The sequence below is a fragment of the Strix aluco genome, chromosome 10 (assembly GCF_031877795.1).
Source record: "Strix aluco isolate bStrAlu1 chromosome 10, bStrAlu1.hap1, whole genome shotgun sequence".
Classification (NCBI taxonomy): domain Eukaryota; kingdom Metazoa; phylum Chordata; class Aves; order Strigiformes; family Strigidae; genus Strix; species Strix aluco.
This window is the reverse complement of record NC_133940.1, coordinates 26,497,862-26,520,359: the sequence shown is the minus strand read 5'-3', so window position 1 is coordinate 26,520,359 and position 22,498 is coordinate 26,497,862. Positions and strand designations below refer to the sequence as shown.

General features: G+C 42.7%; 1 protein-coding gene across 3 annotated transcripts in view; it reads right to left on the bottom strand.

Moving 5' to 3' along the window:
* Positions 1 to 16,024, bottom strand: part of HDX (highly divergent homeobox) — a 54,251-nt gene extending 38,227 nt beyond the window's left edge. For 2 of the 3 annotated variants that reach the window (XM_074834807.1, XM_074834809.1), the window contains exons 1-3: positions 15,931 to 16,024; positions 7,128 to 7,274; positions 1,363 to 2,487 (exon numbers count right to left, since the gene is read on the bottom strand). In XM_074834807.1, coding sequence (XP_074690908.1) covers positions 1,363 to 2,487; positions 7,128 to 7,274 — 1,272 coding nt within the window. In that variant the 5' untranslated portion in view covers positions 15,931 to 16,024. The remainder of the gene's footprint in view (positions 1 to 1,362; positions 2,488 to 7,127; positions 7,275 to 15,930) is intronic. The other variant, XM_074834810.1, reaches the window with a different exon arrangement.
* Between the last annotated feature and the right edge of the window lie 6,474 nt (positions 16,025 to 22,498).

Genomic DNA, 22,498 nt, shown 5'->3' with positions numbered 1-22,498 from the left:
TGCATATTTACAGCTTTGCTTCTCCTAAGAAACTGGGATGTCAAAAGCAAACAGGATTTAATGAATTTTGTAACTCCATTAAGAACAGTAATAGCAAACACTGACAGACGATCTGAGAGAAGGGAGAAAGAACAGCTCATCTAAAGTGCTCAGCTTAGAAAAGACCATAAATAAGAACTGCAGATGTCCCACCCACTACATAGAATCTACTCCAGAGTCTATATGCTCCTCAAACCTCAGGTTTACCAAGAAAAGCAATAATTCTGGTGAAAAGCGACACTTACTTGGACTCAAGAGCTTTCTTTCAAATCCTCACATGAGATAGGAACAAGTCAGAAAAAAGAAAAAACCCACAACCACTTCACAAAGTATTGCTCCCTATACTAGTAAGTAATGCACAAGAAAAGATGGTATGTTGTTTACATGGTTCACTGTCAGGATAAATTAAAAAGGTAATAACAGGCAAATGCACAAAGGTAACACACACAGTATCACATTCTGTCAGTCTTAAGACTTTTATCTCAGTGTCTCTAGACTATGTTGTGCCAGATAGTATAAAAATCCATGAAAAAAATCAATTTGGATGTTTCCTGCACCATTATCTCTCCTCTAGTTAAAACAAAAAATAGAAAATGTAAGTGTGTCAGTGCTGTAGCTTCTTCTGAACACCTTTTAGTTCTTCAATTACCTGCATTTAATTTTCCCCTCTCAGTATCACTGAAGGGACTCTATTACAGGATGAGGAAATAATGGGATTGAATGTAAAACCGATATTTGAATTAGATGCTGTGGGAGAGGAAGAATATTTGGTCACTTAATGTCTCCCATCATCTTAACTACCTCACAGGAGATCCTAATCCCTTACAGAAAACAGGTCCAAGAGATTGGCAACTGCACGGGGGGTGCAGGCAGTGCTGATGGAAGAGCTAATCCAAGCTGACAGTAATAAGGGCAAGCAACTGTACAGCACACAACTGACGGCAGGATCCCAGGTTCTGCCCCGTGCCACGTATGCCCAGAGGAACAACCAAGGGTATCGCTGTGACACGCGCTGGCGAGCCACGGCAGGACAGCGCAGACTTGAGCACGATCCTCTTGTAACCAAAGTTTATCTAGTGAGTCTATAAAGCCCACACTCATCTTTAATACACAGCTACCCGCTGTATATACAGCTACAGCGCTGCCATAGCCCTACCTGCCCTTTTGTTTACGAAGGAATTAGCTCTACTGAAAGATGTAAACATTGCCCAGCCTGCAGAAAGGTGAACCTGTCGCTTACTAGCTACCAACTTTCAAAGAAAACAGTACTTATCTACAACCTTGTCTTCAAGGTTTGAAGACAGACATAAATTGACAGATTACCTGGTAATTATTTTGGTTTTGTGACAGCCTCAGTTGACTTGAAGATGTAAAATGAGGAGAAAAGGTACTTCTTGATGGATTAGCACTGTTATATAATGTACTGGATGTTGTATGCAATGAGGTCCGTGCTGGCAAGTGGTAGTCTCTGTTATGATACAGAATATTGTCAGGCACATCCCTGGCATTCACCATCTGTGAACTACAGCTCACATTTCTTCCTGGCCCAGACAAGGCTGCGCTTTGGTTCTCTACTCGAACAGAACTGCTGCTTTCACAGTATCTTGAATAGCTTTGTATTTGTGCTCCCATGGACGCCAGTTCTTCTTCTCTAGCATATTCGTCATCCACGTCCCCAGTTTCCATCGCGATGGACAGACAGCTGCCTTCCACCGAGCAGTGCTTCTGCGTGGCACTTCCTCCCACAATTCTTTGAGGTTGATCTGTAACCGCCAGCGAAAACACTTCGCGGATTTCCAGGTTTTGCGTGCTACAAGAAGGGTCCCTGGTATTAGCCCTTTGTCCAGGGGGCACATGTGATGCGAGAGCTGCATGTTCTGGTTTTTGTAACCTCTGACATCCCACGGGTTCAGCTTTACAGGGTCTGTGGCATATCATCGGTTTCTGAGGTAACACCAACTCTGCGGTCTGGACTGATGACCCACCATAGCTTTTTTTAGTGTGACTATATATGGAGTTCGCAGAATTCAGTACGCTTGTTTGCCTAGATAAAATAATAGTCTTTTCCCCTACTAATAGGGAAGCATTTTTACAATGTGGTACTTGTCGTCCTATAGGGATGTGCTGCTGCTGAAACTCTGTATCACTTTTTCCTGGCAGTCGTGGAATAGAGGTTTTATGTATTTCTGCCACTGAAGCATTTGTCTGTTTGGTGGATCCTTGCCTACCGGATGAACTAGCAGGACTGTATATACCAGTAACTATTACATCGTTATTAGAAGAGGTCCAAGAAGACTGCTGACTTTGGGATCGAGCAATATTTACCACATTTCTAACTGCTGCTTCTGGAGGTACTGAGGGAGTAGTAGGGACAGTCCCTGGGGGAGTGCCTCCAGATTCTACAGCACTCTTGCTGCTCATCTTCCTTCGTTTATTGCCAACCCACGTCTGCAAACAACAAACAACAATGACAACAAACACAAAACAAAGCATTAAATAAGCAGAAAAAACAGGCAATTCCATTTTTAAGCAGATCTGATGAAATGTTAAGTGTTCAAGTTGAGACCTAAGTTTAATAATATGTAAATCATTTACTGATTATGCAGCATCTGAACAACACAGGATGGAAATGCATGCCCCGCGTGCCTGGGATTCATACACTAACACACGAGAACCCCAGTCTCAATTCCAAAGCGCCAGTTTCTCAAAAATCCTGAGACTGGATCGTGCCTCCTGTTCTGAAGTTACCCTTACAATTTATTTCATTGCCACCGCAGTGACTAATTCCCCTAAATTTAAGTTTTTGATATTTAGCATCTTGGGATGCAGAACCATCACTGAGGTATGTAGCTAAATTTTTATAACCAAGTAACTGAGAGATACGACCTTCAAAACTGCCTTGAACAGAACCTGCCAACTCTTGAATTTAGATGAGAGGTAGAAAAGAAAGAACTCTCTCTGTTAGACAACTACAAAGTGATTTTGTGAAGTATTTAGACCTATGGACTAATCCCTTCTCTGCCAGATGCACAAATCAAGATCTGATGTCAAAACCTGCTTTTGAAAGACACTGATAGACAAGATTAGGACTACTGGGATTAGATTCCAACAGAAGTTTGCTATTACGGACATTTCTGAAAGTGTCAATGACAGTATATATCATTTTGTGTAAAAGATAGTAGAGGAAAAAATATTTTAAAAATGCAGATACTATGGCAGTTGTGCACAGGTTAAAATGTACTGCTGTTTTAAACACACAGTCCTGCGAGTAACACATTAAGATAGAGCTAAAAGAACTGAAGGGGAAACATTAACTTCAGTATTTCAAGAAAAAGAGAGCATCAGCTGGTGGAAGCATCAGCTCTAACACTGGAAGTGTAAGTACCACCTAACTATTCCTGGCAATTGTCATGATCAGAAAGACAAGACTTGCACAATTCTTTCACCACAGTACGTCTGCACTGAATGTGAGGGCACGAGCGAGCAAGATGCAAGTGCCAAAGAACAAAAAATAAGCTTTTTGCATCCGCTTATGCTGGTTATGAAAAGGATCCGATACGCATACAGACATACAGTGAAACAGTTTTCTGCACCACTCTGGATATCATCTGCTGCACACCTAAAACAAGCAAGAACTCAACATTCAGCAACCCAAACCAGATGCTTAATCAATAAACTCCCTCACCCCATAACAAGCAAACTGCACCGAGTACCTATCTTGGGTTTCCATCTCATCACATGAAAGGAGGAAAGCTTTCTTCACATACCGATACCTGCTAAGGAAGTAAACAGATTGTTCTATAGGAAAATACGCATCGCTGCCATACAGAAGTATGTTGATGTCTCCATTCCATTCTACTCATTTTTGCTGTCAGATTTTACAAAATGCCTAATTTGAGGCTTGATTTGTTGCATGCAGTAAAATTTCAGTTACTAGTGATAATTTTTTTCTTCTCAAAAGCAAGTTTAAATACAGAAATTATAGCCACAGATCTCAAGTCACTCTATCGCATAAAACAAGTTTAGAAAATCAAAGTTATTTTTTTGTATTTCTGCTCAGGCAGTAAACTTTGAAGATAGAAATTATAATTGAGACACTGCAAATTTTGGACCAGGAAAAGGGATTTCATCCCCAATTTTTCCAACTGTATAGAACTAAAATCTGAAGTTTTTCCTCAGTGAAAATCAGACTTGGAGAGCTTTTGCACTTTATCAAGTCACATTGCTAACATTTCATGTAAAGCTTTCCTGAAAAGAAATGCATTCAGAGAAATGCAAATTATTTCCTAGCACTACTATTCACTTGGGATTAAAGTACAGTTTCATGACACAGCACAAGTCAGATTTGCCACTGCTGAGTCCCATTCTCCTGACCGTGTCCCCAGATTCTTACTCCCACTGTTTATCCAATAGCACCCAGCTGAAGGATCAGTGAGTGCAACTCCCCCAAAAGGCATAAAACTGAATTGGGGGAAAAAAAAAAAAAAAAAAAGAACAAAAGTTTTGGTAAGGTTAGCAAATTTAACTCTGAAATTGAAAAAATGCGAGAGATGATCACCATAAGAAGAAAGACAGGAGAGAAGGAATGAAGGAATTGCATAGCTGGGAGAAGGGAAAGGACAAAAACCTCCCATATTTAGCACTGTGAGACATCAGCACTGACAAGAATTATCTAAAACTTAGACTGAAAGAGAAGCTCCACGTTCTTACTAGCTTGATGGTCACGGTATTGATTTGGGATGTGACAAAGGAGTTATTAAGTACAAAATATCCTAGGAAAAGGGACATGAATCTTTGTTACAATCAAGTTCCCCAACTAGCAGGTTTCAGGAGCACTTTCACTAACACTGGAAGCATTACTGAAATTCTTAACTATGATTTAGGAGCAGGAGAAGCTCCAAGAAGAGATGATATATCAAAAGTCCAGCTGTTAAGAAAATTACCTGGAATTTAAGAGACCCAGTTTGACTCAGGCAGAGCTGGAACTTCAGACTGTCCCACAATCCAGATACATGCCACAGAGGGACTGTCAGTGGTGCCTGGCTATTAGCCTTAACCAGAAGGTCCATCCTAAATCTGAAAATAGTGTCCTGAGGAAATTTTTCAAGAGGTATAAAAAAATAATGAAGTTGTAAATCTTCTGATATCTGCTGTTGTACTGTGGGGAGAACCCCGCACAACCTCCCTGATCACTGCTCCCAGCACTCAGCAATACTGTGAAAATCAGACTTGGAGAACTTTTGCACTTTACCGAGTCACATTGCTCACATTTCATGCAAAGAGAAAAAGCAACCAGCAGAAGTATGCTAATATTAACGAACGAAACCAGGCCATTCAAACCTGATGTAGCTAGAATACATCTCTATTAAATTTGAAGAGGGCCAGGGTTTTTTTCCCAGGAGTAACTCTACCACATTTCCTAATTTCGAAAGGGAGAACATATTTTAATGTACTGCAGTAACAAAATCTGTAGAGGTTTACATCAAATCATAAATAGGACTTTTTTTTTTTTCCAATCTAGCTCAAGAGTGGAAAGACTGGGTGTAGTTCTATGGGACAAGGCTATAGAAATCCTGATTCAGGTCAAGAATATATTCATAGTTATGATACTTGAATTATAACATTTAGGGAATTCATGTTCCTATTATAGTCATATCTGCAAGTGCCAGCTGCAACCCAAGTATCATTTTGCTAGACATCGTGCAAAGTACTAATCTCTGTTCGTGAGTTTTAGAGGGGAAAAAAAAGTAAAAAATAAAAAAATAGGAGTATTAGAAGAGGCAGAAAGGAGGAGTGTAAAGAAAAGAAAGGTAAGATCATGCAAAAATATGACAAATGGAGGACAAATGCTGGGTCTGTTTCCATTGCACTTCACAAGTAAGAAGAAAGTTTAAGCATTGCAAATAAGGGCTCAGCAAGGGAAGAAAACTAAAGGAAAAATGCCATGATACGTTATTGCAGTGAGGGAAACTGAGAGGGACAGGGAAATATGAAGATGGAGAGTGAATGAGGACTGCAAGTAGGGGAGAGACTGGCTGCCTCCTCTAGGTCCTTCAATCAGAATAAAAATAGAAAAACAGGCCCTGACTGCCTCATCAGCACCCAGATTCCTGTTACAACTGTTTGTCTGTTCCAGGGAGTCTGAATTGCTGGCTGACTATCAGAGCTTCCCACCACCTAGAGCTGAGAAAGTAAGTTTTAGTATTTCCACAGTATTTTGAGGGAGGGGAATCCAGGTAACAATTAGGGAGCAGGAGGGGTTGCCCTTGGCAACAGACCACTGGTACACCACTTAAAAAAAACACTAGACTGGTCTTCTTCCTTTTCAGTGTCCAGTGTTGCAGCAACTCCTGGTATCTCCACTACAGTTGTTATTTTTTCAGCTAATGCTTCATGATTTCTATTTCTGCTCTGAGACAACAGCCATTTTGTTGTCTAGTGTTTCACAAAGGGATTATTATTTCCCTTCCCATGGAATTCACAGACTTTGGAAGAGCTCCTGTTAGCACTAGTGACGTTCTTCTTTTATAAGAAAAGAATGTACTCACTGTAAATAACCATGAGGGATCACAATATTTATGATTGTGACATGGCATACAAGCGTGAGAGTGTGTCAAAAGAAATACTTCCGCAATTATTCCCTCAAATACATTAGGTTATAGAAATTTAACTTAAGAATAGTTTCCTAATAACGTGACCTTTCTTTGATACGATGTATTGCACAAGGTTTCTATAGGGCAAACTAATTTGCAATTTAATAAACAAAAAAAACCCCAAACCAAAACCCAAACCAAAACACCATCAACAAAAGACAAACGACAACCAAAAAAAACCCCAAACAAACAAACAAAAAATCATTCCTTGTGCAATCCAGGCCCCTGCTAAATACAGCAATCATGTGAAGACATTTCAGCAAAAACAAGCTATAAACAGGCTCACTGGATAAAAATGAACATGTCACACACGCATACTGAAATCCGATTTAAGACAAGTATGAAGTTAGAGACTCCAGTCCTCTACAGATACTTTATGTAAAAAATGAATGTGTATAACTTTAACATACAAATTTGGAAGGCCTCAGTACTTACCCTGACTACACTGAAGTCCAGTTTAGTTTCTTGTGCACACTGTAATATGAGCTGAAAGCAATTTTTACTTTGATTTGTCATTCCATTTTCATAATAACGCTGTAATATCCTTTGTTGTTCTACAGTAAATACAGAACGCAGATTCATCTAAAAATAAAAGAAGATACTCTGAAAGTTGGGAATAAAAACTGTAATACTTGCAGAATGCACAGGCTCTCATTAATGCTTGTGATAACGCTAAGTGTTGACATGTTTTCTTTACAGAGTACTTTACCAACACTTTTACTTACTTTCAGGAAAAACCTGTTACAGTCATCATTAGTGATTCCTCTGTGATAGACTCAAGTTGAACAGGTGAACTACATGTTTGGAACAACACTGACAGCCTTTCATAAATAAATAAATACTACATTGTGTTGCTAAGACCAAGAGCCTCTAGTTTCAAAGAAAAAGTGTCTTCAAACAAACAAACAAAAAAGGCATTAGGCAAAACAGAGTAACACCAGCAGCTCCAACAGTATCAGCAGGTCTGTTCCTCTCCCCTGCTCCCCCGCCCCAAAAACAACAACAAAAAAAGACACAAAATCTGAGATAAAATAAAGGTGGCTGTTTGGTACAAGTAAAGTTTCCACTGTCTCAAGCTTCAAAAATCCTACACTCCTTTATGGCTGGTCATGCTACTCCTGCTGTGTCAGCACCGGCACTTCCCAGCTGCAAAGGCACGAAGATCAAGGACCAGAACTGAAGACCAACTCGGGGAGAAAAAAACCAAAGAGAAGGGCCTGAGTCAGTTGTGGTCCAGCCCACCAGAATGCCAATGCTCTAATATTAACAGAAAGGAGGGACCACCCAGACCACAGCCTGCATTTAGAAAGGTTCAAGCGACTGTGAAACTGTACCCTGAGGCTATAAATCAGGCTTTTTAAGAACACTTAAGGGTTGTTTTAACAGGGGTATAAGCCGATGCTGGCTGCAGGACCTCGGGATGCCTTCCTGCCCCTTCGTTTTGTCCGAAGCAGTGCTGTGTTCTTCAGCACACTCAACCAGAAGGGAGAGACCCACGCTCCTCCCAGGCTAACAGCAACTCTTCAGGTGATGTTTCCAGCTTGCCGAGCCAGCTCAGCACCGGGTGCCCCCATGAGAGAGCTTCACTGGGCGGGGACAGGGCAGACAGGGACTGAGTAGCCCCTCCACTGCGCTCCAGGCCACTGGACCCCTGCGAGCCTGCCCTCAGGCCCACATGCTCCCAACAGTGTGGTCTCCGTGGCGAGCAGCATCGCCCCATGGCAGGCCATAAGACAGACCCCTCACTGTCCCCGCCAGGGCCATGCCCCGGCCAGACTCAGCCCAGGGCTATTCCGAGCCAGGGATGAGGCGGGAAGTGGCCAAGGACAAGGCAGCCTCGTCTGCATGAACACGTTAAACCACACAGCTTTGTTACGCATGAAGATTCATGCCCTGGCTTGGAAAAGGCAAAGAACAGACTCCCTAACTGCAAACTCAAGTTTTATGCTCTTGTTATATGGTCAATACAGGCAAAGAATATAATCCTCTGGTTATATGTCAGAAAAGAAGAGCCCCATCATCACAGAATTTCCGGAATGGGCCTTTATTTGTGCCAAACAGGAGGCCGCCGGCTGAGACACCACACCCTTTTTCGTGTCTTGGAAGGCAAAAAAGTCACCAGCCACAAGTTATTTTTAACACTTTCGGTACATGTATCAAAATAACACAGAACAAACTAAAGAATAAGAACCACACCACCACCTTGCAGGAAAATAAAGAGGATGAGGGAATCCTTTGTAGCTACCAAGTTTTTAGTTACACCAGAGCTTTGACTTCAGAGTCTATCTTCCTCTAAACGTCAACAACAGACAAATCACTAACTATCAGTTTGTAAAAAGTACTCATTTTTTTCCAATAATACTTAAAATAGAAGATGATTTTTCAATCCCATTTTAAACTCTGTTCCCAATTCTTATTTACGTTCTCAACCTAGTGCATTATTAAATACAGCATTACAAGTCAGGCTTTGCCTGAGTTAAGCCTCCCTCAGAACGTGCATTCAGTCACAGTCAGAGCTGGACGAAGGAGAATCTTGCTCTGAATACTCTGCTGGTTAAAGAAATTTATAGCAAGCAACAGAGGAGACAACTATTAGCCCATTAACAAATCAATAAAGTTCATAAAAATCTACTTTATAAAGTTAAGAACTGTCTTCAGACCTCCCATGTGCATATGCACAATGATGCAGCCACCAATGGATTTATCTTACTTTTAAAGAATATGCAAGAGATAATTTTGTGATTCTTCTTCCTCCAGCACGATTGGCAGGACCCAGCTTACACTTCTGTGTCTGCTACTCTTTCAGTACCAGTGGTCCCTGTTTTATTTAGTTGAGATCAGTTCCCACAAATGACCTCATCAGAAATAGTTATGAACTTTCTATCTTTCCAGATCCAGATGAAGGCTGTCATCCAATAGCTCCAGCATTTCTATACAGAGGCTCACCAAAAAGAAGCACGGTCTCCAAATAGTTCATCAACTGCAATGAAGACTCCTTCAACTGCAAGACAAATTTTTAGAATCAGACCTGATGACCTGCAGACAAAGACGTGTGTCAAGTCCTTGACATATTTTTTTAATCATGTAGATTCCTGTATCCAAAGTCACTTCTGTGTTAAAACACTTCCATTGTTGTATCTGACATCTGTAGTTTAGATAAGGACAGGGTGGAGCACTTTGACGAATCTCTTGATCTTCAGATAAACCTATATGCATTCTTCAGCTAAGCTGAAGAGAGGTCATGATGTGGTGTAATAAACCACTCATTTTTGCAGGTTATTTTAACCACCTGTAAACTACACCTGCCAACCAAAATACTGGTAAGATTCCTTAGTAACGTCTGCCTCAAATCCAGTCAAGTTCAGCTCAGAAGGATCTGTGCAGGGGCCATCAGAAACTGATTTAAACAAATAGATTGCAGGACCCTGCAAACATAGGTTTATGGAAGCTGAGTCATAACTTAAGTTTACATTCCAACATCTAAACTTTCAAACAAGCAGGTGAGAATTCATTCATGCTTTTTGTGTTTTAAATATACTGAATCCTAAGTCAATAGACAGTTCTGTACAATTTCCTACTACCCTGCCTATCCACACACATATTTACCAAAACTACAGAAGAGATATTAAAATAGTCTTAAAATATCATTAGCTATCCTGCTACGTAAATCAATCTTATTCATTCTGCTCTGCCAATTTTTTTTTTTTTTTTTTTTTTTTTTTTTAAAAACCCTGCCTTTTACCAGAGACAACAGAAATTTAGGGGTAAATTGCAGAATAATCCAGAGCACACACAGGTAGTGAGCTACATCTGCCCAACAGAAAACTTGGTTCAAATTCTACTCAAAATATTAAACTCAAAGCAAACTAACCAAACTACTGGGACCACAGGTCCACTACAACAAGGCATTCTATTACATCCCATAATACTCTGAACTACCAAGCTACAGGTGCTTGGTATAACGTAGATATTAGCAAGCAGACATTAAGCTCCGGACAGTGCAGAAGCGATAGATAACCTCAACACAGAGCACTAATGCCCAAAATAAAGCCCCAATAAACCCATCCCGCCCCCAGGAAGCTGCAGGATGGTTTTCACTGTTTGGGTTGCAGACAAAGCACAACCTGCTCTGGTCAGAGCTGGGCAGGAAACACAACTTTGCATGAAGATCTTGGATTACACAGAACAAGAGAAAGGAAATTAAGACTCATCGTTTCTTTGCTTTTAAACTGCCTACATAATAATTTCTAACTAGGTGTAAAAGATAACAAGATTACTATTAGTAGTAGAAATAGCGGTAATAATCTCCAAGCATTCAATCTCAATATTGTAGGACACAACAATATCTGGCATACTGATTTCACACTAGTGTGTAGCACATTTGGCAATATTCCTTCTCTTGCAGGTTAAAAGCTCACGGATAGTATGTCATCTGTAAAGTCCAGGTGGAAATCAGTTTGCTATCAGCAGTTCTTAAGTGCTTATTTAGAGTATCTAAAACAGTGCCCTGTGTTGAATAAACCAGTTACAATGGAAGCTCCATTAGAAAGCCACAAAGTCCAAAGCTGTCATGTTAATCCATGAAGTGCTGCCCCTGCACATCCCATCTTCACAGGCAACAAGTTTTGCTCACTTTCCATACCTGTCAGACCTAGCAATTTATCTACATTGAGTACATTGAGCAGTCAAACATCTATAAGAATATAAAGTTACTGTCTCTGACACAGGGTATGTTCATCAAAGGATTACACTGATTTTCTTTTGTAGAAGTATTACCTGTTCAGCACCACTTTTCATAGTTATACAGAACAAGACGTTAATTCTTACATTTTCTTTAATATGAGAAATAACTTACAAAGTGCTGACATTACTAAACATTAAGGTAGCCACATTAGCATCAAGGGAATCAGCAGGTCATACACCTTCATAATGGACTCAGTATATTCAAAAAAATCTCAGCAACTTCAAAGGAAATAAACTCCTTTTCCCACTTTGCATACCTACGGAGCACTCCAGTGTCTTCACGATTTATCACCTCTGTCTTAAACCTCAGACTTCAAGTTAGAAATCCACATGGATTTTTATCACAATTTCGCTTTGATCTTGACTTGCCAAGCTTAGAAAACAAGCATTTGAGCTTTCGGGAAGCCCAGTGTCCAGTTAGTTGGCAACACATTGACACTGAAAAGAGTTTTTGTTACAGAAAAAAACTCTGTGAAATTTAATAAAACTCAGGCAAAGCATTATGCAAACTGAAATTCCATGAACCTAAGTTATATTTTTCACTTCAATAAAAGACAGAGGTGGCAAAGCACTATTTGTAAGGATTCAACATCTGCCTGCTCTGCTAACAAGATAGCCTTGGCCGAGTATGGTGCTGTCTGTGTGACAGTGCAGAGAATAATCTATGACAAATGAAAAAGCAGATTTCCTGTAAGTACTTCCTTCACCCCTGCCGTGTCCTAGGCCATCTAACCATTCAACTTTCCACTTTGGTGGTCTACCACTCCTCAAGCTTCTGTAAACCCATCAATATAAAGATGTCGTTCTTCATTCCCTTTCTAAACTGAATGCTAATTTAAAAAATTTATCACAGTAGCAAAAGAATCCCTTCGCTATATGCCACGGTTTGGGAACTGTAAATGCAGTCCGAGTGCTAAGTCAGGCACTGGGGACATGCGAGAGATCCGAGGCTGGTAAGTGAGAACGATGATGGGAACTCCACGCCCTTCAGTTTCTCCGAGAATGCTGAGTACAAGCCTTCCGAAGGACAATCCTACTAACATACTGTGACCTGTCACGCTGGCTCCTTGTCAGGTGAGATTAAGGTTATTCTTACAGCTGAACTTCTTTAGACTTCTTTAGCTGCTTGAGCAACTTTTTCCACAATATCCACCTTCCTTTGCCTTCTGTGGCAAGAGCGAGCACAAGTGAAGAGAGGACAACACAGAAAAACTGAAGCCGAGTTTGCTTCTGAAGCAGTAGTGCATTTGCTTCCTGAAACAGGTACTTAATGTAACAATTATCCCACACGGTTTGCTGGAAATGCCTAGTCCTTCCACTCTAGTTACCTTATTCAACATCCAAAATTAAGAATCTCTCCAGGGAGACCTGGTGAAACCCACAGATGCATTTTTAGACACTAATGAAAACAACTTGGTGTCAGGGAGTACCACAAAAGAAAGAACAACAATAAGAAAATGGGTATTACTGATCCCCTGGTTAGAAGAAAAAAATTCAAGAGTTACTTAGCTGTTCTGCAATGACTACTTGAAAGATCTGGAGGGAAAATAAAAGCAAAAAAAAGCAGCAGCATAAGAAGGAAAAAAAAAATTCTGTGGTCTAAAGTGTGCCTACAGCGTATAGCATTATAGTCTTACTCTCAAAAAGTCTCTAAATATTAAGATTGCTGAACCAAGTAAACTCACTTACAAGGTAAATCCTTATAGAATACGACACTAACTACATTGATTTGAAAAACAGGAAATAAAACCAATACTCCTCTCATTTCAAGTAGTAACAGAAACTAGTCTTGGATGTGAAATTATAATTAATTAAAAAAATTAATTCATTCTGAGTACAAGCCACCACAAAGTAACTAAGTGTAAAAATCTATATGGTATAAACCACTATAAAACTGTCAGGGATTAACACATAATAATAAAAGGGAAAATTTTTCTTTCCCTCCACAGATCTCCAGTGGTACGAAATAACAAGACTCGGCGCCAATATAAATCTGAGACAAAACTGCAACTATAATAAGAAAGTTACTGTATACATAAATAAAACAAGTCTGCAGTAGGGACACTATTACTACAGCTTTAGAAACTGTACCAGCAATCACTTGATTCACTTTCTATGTCTGCCAAAAGCTCACAATTTTTTGCACACCCCAAATAGAAGGAAAAAAAAACAACCCCCCAACTTACACACCATGTGTGGAGATACTGAATGTACACCAAGCAATGATGTTTAATAATCTGTATTTGTAGGTTACTACCTCTCTCCTACACAGGTCAAACTAGTTACTACTGCACAACTGAAAGGGCAGTAGATTATGCTTATGGTTGGATAAGTGTAATATACACATCAGCTCGTAAAACTACTTTTAAATATCCATGACTCGCAGCACAACTGCTTCCCTCTCCACTAAGTACAGCCTTCGTAACACTGTATTACAGTTCCACCTATACAATTCAGCCCTTTATTAGGGACAAATTAGACATCCCTCTGTAACTGAGTAACATAATAACCAATGACTGCAACTCTGCAAGTTTATGCATCCCATCCCATCCCATCCCATCCCACCCCACTTTATTCATGCAAACGAGACTTCTAACTTCAACTGGATTAGCTACATTTTAAATTAAGCACGTATGCAAGCATTTCTAAAACCTATGTCAGAAAAAAGGAAAGGAATACTAAAATGCAGTTTTACTCTGAAGGTATGAGGGGCTTCAAGACTCCAGTTTGGAGGATATAGAACTACTTTTGGTTAGTTACATGCGATCTTACCTATAACATCAGAAGCCCTAAGCTAACTGAATGCAGGGAGACAGAGTTGGGGATTGCCCGTTATCCCCCAGAGAAGGGGAAGCCTACAGGCAACACAAGCACTTCCAGAGGTGAGATCTCGCCTGGCACCACCATTCCCCCCAAACAGAATCACAGAACTGTCTACGCTGGAAAAGACCTTGAAGATCATCCAGTCCAACCATCAACTCAACATTAACAGTTCCCAACTCCACCAGATCCCTCAGCACTGGGTCAACCCGACTCTTCAACCCCTCCAGGGATGGGGACTCCCCCTCTGCCCTGGGCAGCCCATTCCAACGCCCAACAACCCCTTCTGCAAAGAAATACTTCCTAAGAGGCAGTCTGACCCTGCCCTGGTGCAGCTTGAGGCCATTCCCTCTTGTCCTGGCGCTGGTTCCTTGGCTCAAGAGACTCATCCCCCCTCTCTGCACCCTCCTGTCAGGGAGTTGTGGAGGGCCATGAGGTCTCCCCTCAGCCTCCTCTTCTCCAGACTAAACCCCCCAGTTCCCTCAACTGCTCCCCATCAGACCTGTGCTCCAGACCCTGCACCAGCTCCGTTGCCCTTCTCTGGACATGCTCGAGTCATTCAATGGCCTTTTTGGAGTGAGGGGCCCAAAACTGAACCCAGTCATCGAGGTGCGGCCTCACCAGTGCCGAGTACAGGGGTGAGATCCCTTCTGTGTCCCTGCTGGCCATGCTAGTGCTGATACAAGCCAGGATACCATTGGCCTTCTTGGCCACCCGGGCACACTGCTGGCTCATTATCAATCAATCAACCCCCCCAGGTGCCTCTCTGACTGGTAGCTCTCCAGTCACTCCTCCCCAGGCCTGTAGTGCCACAGAGTGCACAACCACCGCACTTCTTCCTCCTCGTTCCCTTCTGAAAAGTTGAGGGCTAAAATTTGACAGACCTGTTCAACCGCCACCACGACTGGTTGTGTTTGGCACCAAAACTGGGCTGATATGGCCTTTGAGAGGTGTAAGTCCTTAGGGAAAACAAGGTTTGAGGTGTTCTCTGACAATCCCCTGCTGCTGGCCACCTCCAGCCCTGCTCACGTGGGGGTGTCCGTGTGCCCCTGACCCCACAGGCCTCACACCATGAGGCAGTTTTCTTCTTGCCCTTCCTCCAAAACCTTCAATCGCACCAGCCCCGCATCAGGGAGCTGTCCCTGCACTCCCCAGGGCTCGGGGAAAGAGAAAAAAGCGGGAAGTGACACCGTGCCCACCCCCGCAGTCCCCCCGGGCAGCTCAGCGCCCGTCCTGCGCATGCGCGCCCACCGCCCCGCGGGGCTCCCCGGCCGCACAGCAGTGCGCAGGCGCGGCGCAGGCGCAAGCGCAGAGGGCTCCCCGCGGGGCGGCGAGCGGCCGTGCGCATGCGCACCTCCGCGGCGGCGGCGGCGGCGGGTGCCGCACGCCTGCCGCTGCGGGGCCGCCGGGGGGAGGCGCAGCGCGCCTGCGCGCCCGAGGTGGGTCTGCGAGCGCGAGCCCGCGCGGCCGCCCTCCCCCACCGCCAGGCCGCCGGCCCAGGGGCATCATCATCATCATCATCATCACCATCACCACCACCCTCCTCTTCCTCCTCCTCCCCGCCCGCCGCGCCCCTCCCGGGCGGGGACCCGGCTGCGCCCCCCCTCCTCCGCCCCCCCGCCCCCGGGACTGATTCGCGCCCGCCCACCGCCCCTGCGCAGCGCGCCGGGCTTACCGTGCTGCGCGGGGCTGGTGCGGGGGGCTCGGGGCTCCGGATTCAGCCGGTTTCGGCTGGGTCGGTCCCGGCGTCACACAATGAAATCAGCGCCTCCGATCATTAATTCTCATCATGATCGTGACGTCAGCGCAGACAGCGGCCAATGGGAGCGTAAGATCAGCGCCGGCCGGGACAGTGCTCGCCCCCGCCCCTCGCCCGGGGGGGCGCGCGCTGCAAGCGCCGCCGGGCCGAGGGGCCGCTGCGGGGAGCGCCCGGCACAGCGCCCCGGGCCGAGACAGCGCCGGCGCCCGACACTGCGCCCCGGGCCGCGACGGGAGGCAGCGCCGCGCTGCCCTGCAGCCTCTCAGGGCGGGGACAGACTCCCCGCGCCCGCTGCTCCCTCGGCACCCTCAGCTCCCTCATCCTCCTCAGCTCCCTCATCGCCCTCATCATCCTCAGTTCCCTCATCACCCTCATCACCCTCAGCTCCCTCATCACCCTCAGCTCTCTCTGCTCCCTCAGCTCCCTCTGCTCCCTCAGCTCCCTCTGCTCCCTCATCCTCCTCAGCTCCCTCATCCTCCTCAGTTCCCTCAGCACCCTCAGCGCCCTCAGCTCCCTCAGCTGGGGGCCTGGGGCACCCCCAGTTTGTTGGCCCATCCCACACCTTGTAGGTGGGTGACAGTGGGCACCATGGAGGTGTCTATGGTGTGCGTGTAAAGCAATGCCAGTGTTTTCCGAGAGAAATAAAGAGTGAATAACCAGTTAAATAAAATTTACTCTGTTTAACAACCTTTTTATTGTGCTGCTCTGAGCAGAGGAGTAGGTGTGTCTGGCAAAATCTGAAAAGCTCCGTGAAAGATCAGGATTTCAATTACATGAACGTTATGGCCGTCAAGAAATAAACTTTTTATTGCTTGGGGTGAATAACATTTGGTCTGGGAAGAAAGGAAATGTCAGTCTCTCAGGTGAGCAGCGCAGGGCCTCATGGAGGCCGGACACCTCACCGTTATACGAGCACCGCACCACCACTGACGCGTGCTCCTAACGCTGGGTTATCACAGCAGCCAGCGGTACAACCACGTGCATCAGCGCCAGCCCTCCTTTGGGCTGGGTTTCCCATCCGAAAGGAAATATAGTCAACAAACACGCAGGAAGTCTGATACGGCTCATCCGTACTGACAGATTATGCGATAGAAATCATGTAAAGTCATTTATTGGCTCAGCTGTAGAAGCACTAAGAAGTCTGAATCAGATCTGAGACCTTGTGTTAATCACAAAGCCTCTAGATATGCCATGTCCCTATCCTGAATAGTTTACACTGTCAGTCACAATGTTAAAATATTAAAAGAGGTGATTAATTTTGTGCAATGACTTTAATCAGAACTATTGGTAAACACTTCTGCAGGACTGTTATTGTTACTGGTTATTTGTAGGCAGGGAGGAGAAAAGCCGTCAATGTGTACGTTTATTTTAAAATTACACTAAGATATTGTTTAAAAATTTTAACATTGACTTCTGACATATTTAACTCTGTTTCCGACCACCTAAAGTTTTGTCCATGCTTTTCCATGCAGCAGCAAGATGTGCTGAATGTTTGGTCATCCACAAATAGAATACGTCCTTCTAGAGCGTCCTTTAATAGCTGAATAGTAGTTCATGGTCTGTCCACATTTCAATTACATTTGCTTCACTGCTCTGGAAAGTCGATCAATCAATTAATAAAGCTTAATCTGAGCTAAAGATCTTAGATTACTTGAATTGTTTCAGTAAAGTCTTCACTTCAGCTTTCCTGCTTTATAAAGCAGAGGGCGGACCAAGCCAGCTTTCCTCTGGTCGTGTACATCTTGCTGTGGCTGATGTTGAGAGTTCTGCACACTTCCACAAATTAGGATAATATACCAGACATACTGATACGATACTTCCTTTGTATCACACCCAGTAACTGTGTGGTGCAGAGGGAATAGGATGAAGGAGGTGGGCCAGCTGTTTCTCTGTTTCTCCGGGTGGGATTGGTTACCTACTGGCTCAGCTCGTTGTTACAACTCTCCTGCTGCTACACAGTTCCTTGATCGACCGCAGAAAACCAGCGTGAGGAAGGAGCTGAGGATGGTGGTGGGGGATCCCTTTGGGTAGCAGCTCCCAGTTGTATTGGATTAGATGCAGTAGTAAACACCCTGAATTTAATAACAGGATCTTACGGATAGTCCATGTATTTTAAACCCTAAATCTTGTATTACGCTGCTTCTTCCCCTAGATATATTCCCTTCCTCTGTGCGCCATCAACATTCACCTTGTAAAAATTAAATAGAGCAACCATAAAAACCCTACACCACTTTTATAGAAAATATTGGTTTGGAATTCACTATGGAAAGATTCCAAAGAAATTTGATATGTTTTCTTCTCACATTGTCTGGGGCTTGGGAAAAAAAAGTGGTGAGACAGTCTCTCTAAAATCCTTTGAAAAAGATACAGTGGTGTTCGATAAAACACAGTTTATTAAACTCTTTTAAAATGTTGAATAATAGATGGTAATATTTCAAGGGCTCTTATCTGACTAACAATGGGCTCACAGATGCTTTTTCTATAGTTTATACCAAAAAATCATAGAATTGTTCTTAAAGGAGACATCAGCTGTGTATTGAAGTTATCAAAGAAACTAATATGCAGACTTGTGACCACATAAAAGATTTCTAGATCGCAGTAACAGAAACTTGTCTCAGTATAAAAGGTAAGACTAAGAGCTTAAGCAGAAAAGTCTATATCCAGCAAGCAGAATATGAAAAGAAAAAAGAGGTGAAGGAAATGTGAGAAAATACATTCATGCTAGTGATAGGAGGGGGATAGAAGAGATGCGCTCTACACTACATACTTTACAATATAGAAGAGTAAACTGAATGTATAGGTTAAAAAAGCTGCTGCTGTTTGCAGCAGCAGAGTGACAAGCTCCAGAAAGAACTTCATACTATTTACTTCCTTCCCTGGTACTGCCTCTCAATGAGACAAACTTTGGGGGAAGAACTATGGCAGGATGAAATAAAACAAATATTCTTCTACTGCAACCAGATCCACATGCTTTCTCATTCATTAATAACAGATTTAAATTAACAGGGGCTGGCAAATTGGTCCAGTGGTTTAAACAGTAGCCCGGGACATAAAAGGACTCCTTACATGAGGGAATTAGCATCAAAGTGAGACTCTCTGATGTAGCTACTTTATATTAGCTCATTAAACTAATTAGTTGAGCTTACTGTTAGTTACTTAGCTCAGTATGGGTTACAGCTTCTATGTGGCAGAGAAGGCATTTCTCAGGAATACGTGCGCTGGTTTCTAAGCGCTGTGCGTAGGTATTCCCTGCTTCCCACATGGGATAGGGAAGAGGTCAAAAGCCCCATTTCGTATTCCACAGACAGGAACACACCTGTAAAATCACACAATTCTTCTCCTCCCCCATCCCCAGACCCTCTCCCTTTTCCAGCAGTTCATACCATTTTCAGATTTTTCGCAGATCGTGCAGGTAAGAGAAGTCTCTGTAATGACGCCCCAGAAGCGTCCCAGAGAGAGGAGCTGGTGTGTGACCCCCGGGCGATGAACCTGAGGGATTTTGGCCATACAGTTTAGAGCAACAGCTGCTACTTCCATTTCTTGGCTTTCTGTTGAATCTAGAAAGCACTAAGAAAGCCAATGAGGCAAAACCAACTCACTTAACAGAAACTTTTCTTAGGACAGCTTCACTGGATTCATCGTGCTGTTTTCTGGTGATGCCTTAAAGGACACGATCTCTAAGCCAGACCTGAGGGTGACCTGACAGAGTCAGCGGCCTCGCGGGGGGGTGAAAGCAGGGTGGAAAGGAGAACAAGAGTGTTTCACCAGCAATTTGTGTTGCAATTTGGTGTGATGCTTCCTGATCTCAAATGAGTAATTTGCCTATTACATTGCTGTAAAACAGTAAATCATGTAGTTATGTAGCATCAGCCAAAACAGGACTTCATCTTGTCATTGAATCTGCCCCCTTGGCCCCAAAAAGAACAGTGTCAAACATCTGCTTAGGAAAATGGATGGGAGAATCCAATATTGAAAAGCCTGCAGTTAATCTAGTGCTTGACCGTCCTCCCATTAGGAGGATGAATGCTAACATTCATCCTGAATCTTCGATAAGTTAAACCCTCAGAAGAGATTTATTAAACCTTGGGTTCAAGACTGACCGCAGCAAAACCCCACTTCCTCCTTTCATTTTGTTGGGAAACTATAATAACAGTTCTCTGAGCAGTTTCTCAGCCAGTTCTGTGGCTTTGTTTCCTCAGCTTCACTACAAGAACGCTGCATCTGACCACGCCAAAAGCCTTGCTGAAGTCAAGATATATCACATTTACTGCTTCATGTCTCCACAAGGCTCATTATTCTGTCATGAAGGAAAGTTAGATCGGTTTAACGTGATTTATTCTTGCAAAATCCAAGTTACCTGTTATTCATCTACATGTTTCCATCAACATGTGTGTGCCGTTCTTTTCATATCGATGCCAACATAAGTTGCTCTGAGAAGCAAGTCCTTTGGTTTAGTTGTCTGCTCTTTCACAGGTTTCCTGCTTGACGAACACTTGAAATGGCAGCAGTGATATTTGTCTGTTTTACGGAAAGATTGTAAAGACACAGTAAAGATTGGGAGGCACAAGGGTGTAACTAAAGATCTGCTAAATCAGGAGGTTCCTTGTGAAATAGAGATGGAGAAAGAATTACACTGTGTAAACCTTAGTAAAAATGTTAATATGGAAAATTCCATGCAGCATCTTTTTTTTTTTTCACAGCCAGAATTAGTGGTCTTGCAAGATTTACAAATTTTCCGTCTTCTTTGAACTTGGTTTTGCCACATTAATTAAAATTAGTTGTTAATCCTCACCCAGTGCATAAACAAAGCTCCCATAAACTGAATCTGCAAATATGTTCCTTATGCTAGTATGCAAAAAGCAGCTGGTGCTTGTGGAAAAAAAAAATGGGAAAGAGCCTGGCTGGGTATATATTTTAGGGACTTGTTCCACTTTTTTATTGCTTGGGATATTTTTATGAAAATCAGGAAGGCTGTTTCCTTTTATTTTTATTACCTTTGATAATTTTTCATTCAGTGAGCCGTGAAAATTATGAACTTGAGGAACATATAAAAATGCTATACACCAAAAATGAAAAAAAAATCGGACTATAATTATTGAATATTTATCTTCCACCCATTAATAATCCTAGTATAGAGAAAAAATTAAAATATTTTAAAAATAAAAAACAAAACCAGTAAAGATGGGAGGAAGCAAAGAAACGGAGAGGGAATGCATCATTTTTTTCCCTGCCTATGCAGTTGACCTGTTCTTCGAAGCCTTTACAAATTAATCCCATATTCTTCTGGATTGTGATGCTGTTGTACAGAACCCACCAGTGTACTGTTTCAGACTTCAGTATTACAGACTTCCTGAAAGGAGGGGTATTTATTTTCTAAAGTAATAAAAACTTATACCCCATAACCAGTAAATCTTTTTGAAGCTATTTGGTTTCCTTTGGATGCCTTCATTTCTTGGCCAGGATGCAGCCGTATGTTTTCAGTTTGAGTGAACTCTTCAGAGTTTTGTTGCTTTTCAGAACATTATAGAAACTTGCTTCACTTCAGTTTTCCTACATTGTCATACTCCCAATTTTCCTTCTACTGCTTGAAGTATCACAGATCCAATCTAGAGATGCATGGAACAAAATAAGATGGGTACAGCTCTCATCTCACTCATGCAGACGTTTATTTGTGATAGCAAGTACCAGTACAAATGGTCTGGCAAACCCATAAGGCCCCTCTTTTGGTAATTTAACATCCCATTACAGGTCCCAATTCAACTGGCAAGGTGATTCACCTAAAGGTGATGCACAAGCAGATCTTATTTTCCATGATTTTTTGGAAAAGCAACTGAGAAAATGATGACTTTAAATCTTCAAAGCATTTATTAGGTTAGGCAGCACTTCCCTTTTGTTTGACATCTCTCCTCCAGAGGTTAAGAAGGTTTTCCCGTTTGCTCAGGTCTCCCACAAGCACACATTCCTCTGCTCCTTCTTTTCTAACTGTGGATCCACACTTTTATTGTATGTCCACTAAAGCTCATGCCCTATCCCCCTTGCCACTGGCTCCTCACCTCTTTTCTGTATCCCTGACTGGCCTGAAAGGGCCTGAAAAGTGAGGGTTTTCCTCTAAAAATAGGATAAGCACAATGGTTGTCCTGAATCCTTGGGAATAAAGGAAATAGCCATCATCCAGCAGTTTCTTCAAGTGTTTCTCCCTGGTTCTGTTACCTTGTTTGATTTAGCGAAGCTAACTTTTCTCCCCAGTCATAGTAAGCCATAGAAAGGGAAAGAAGTCAAATGATGGAATATAGCGTAGGTTTAATTCTAAAAGATACAGTATCATAAAACCAGAGATGAAGACAAAAGCTGCAAGATCAAGTATACAAACAAAAGAGCAGTACAAAGCATCTCACGTTCTTCAATAGCTCCACATTCATGTTGAAGAAGAGTGAAAATCTGAAGGATTTAGAGGAAATTCTTTGAAGTGGAAGAGCAAATGGTA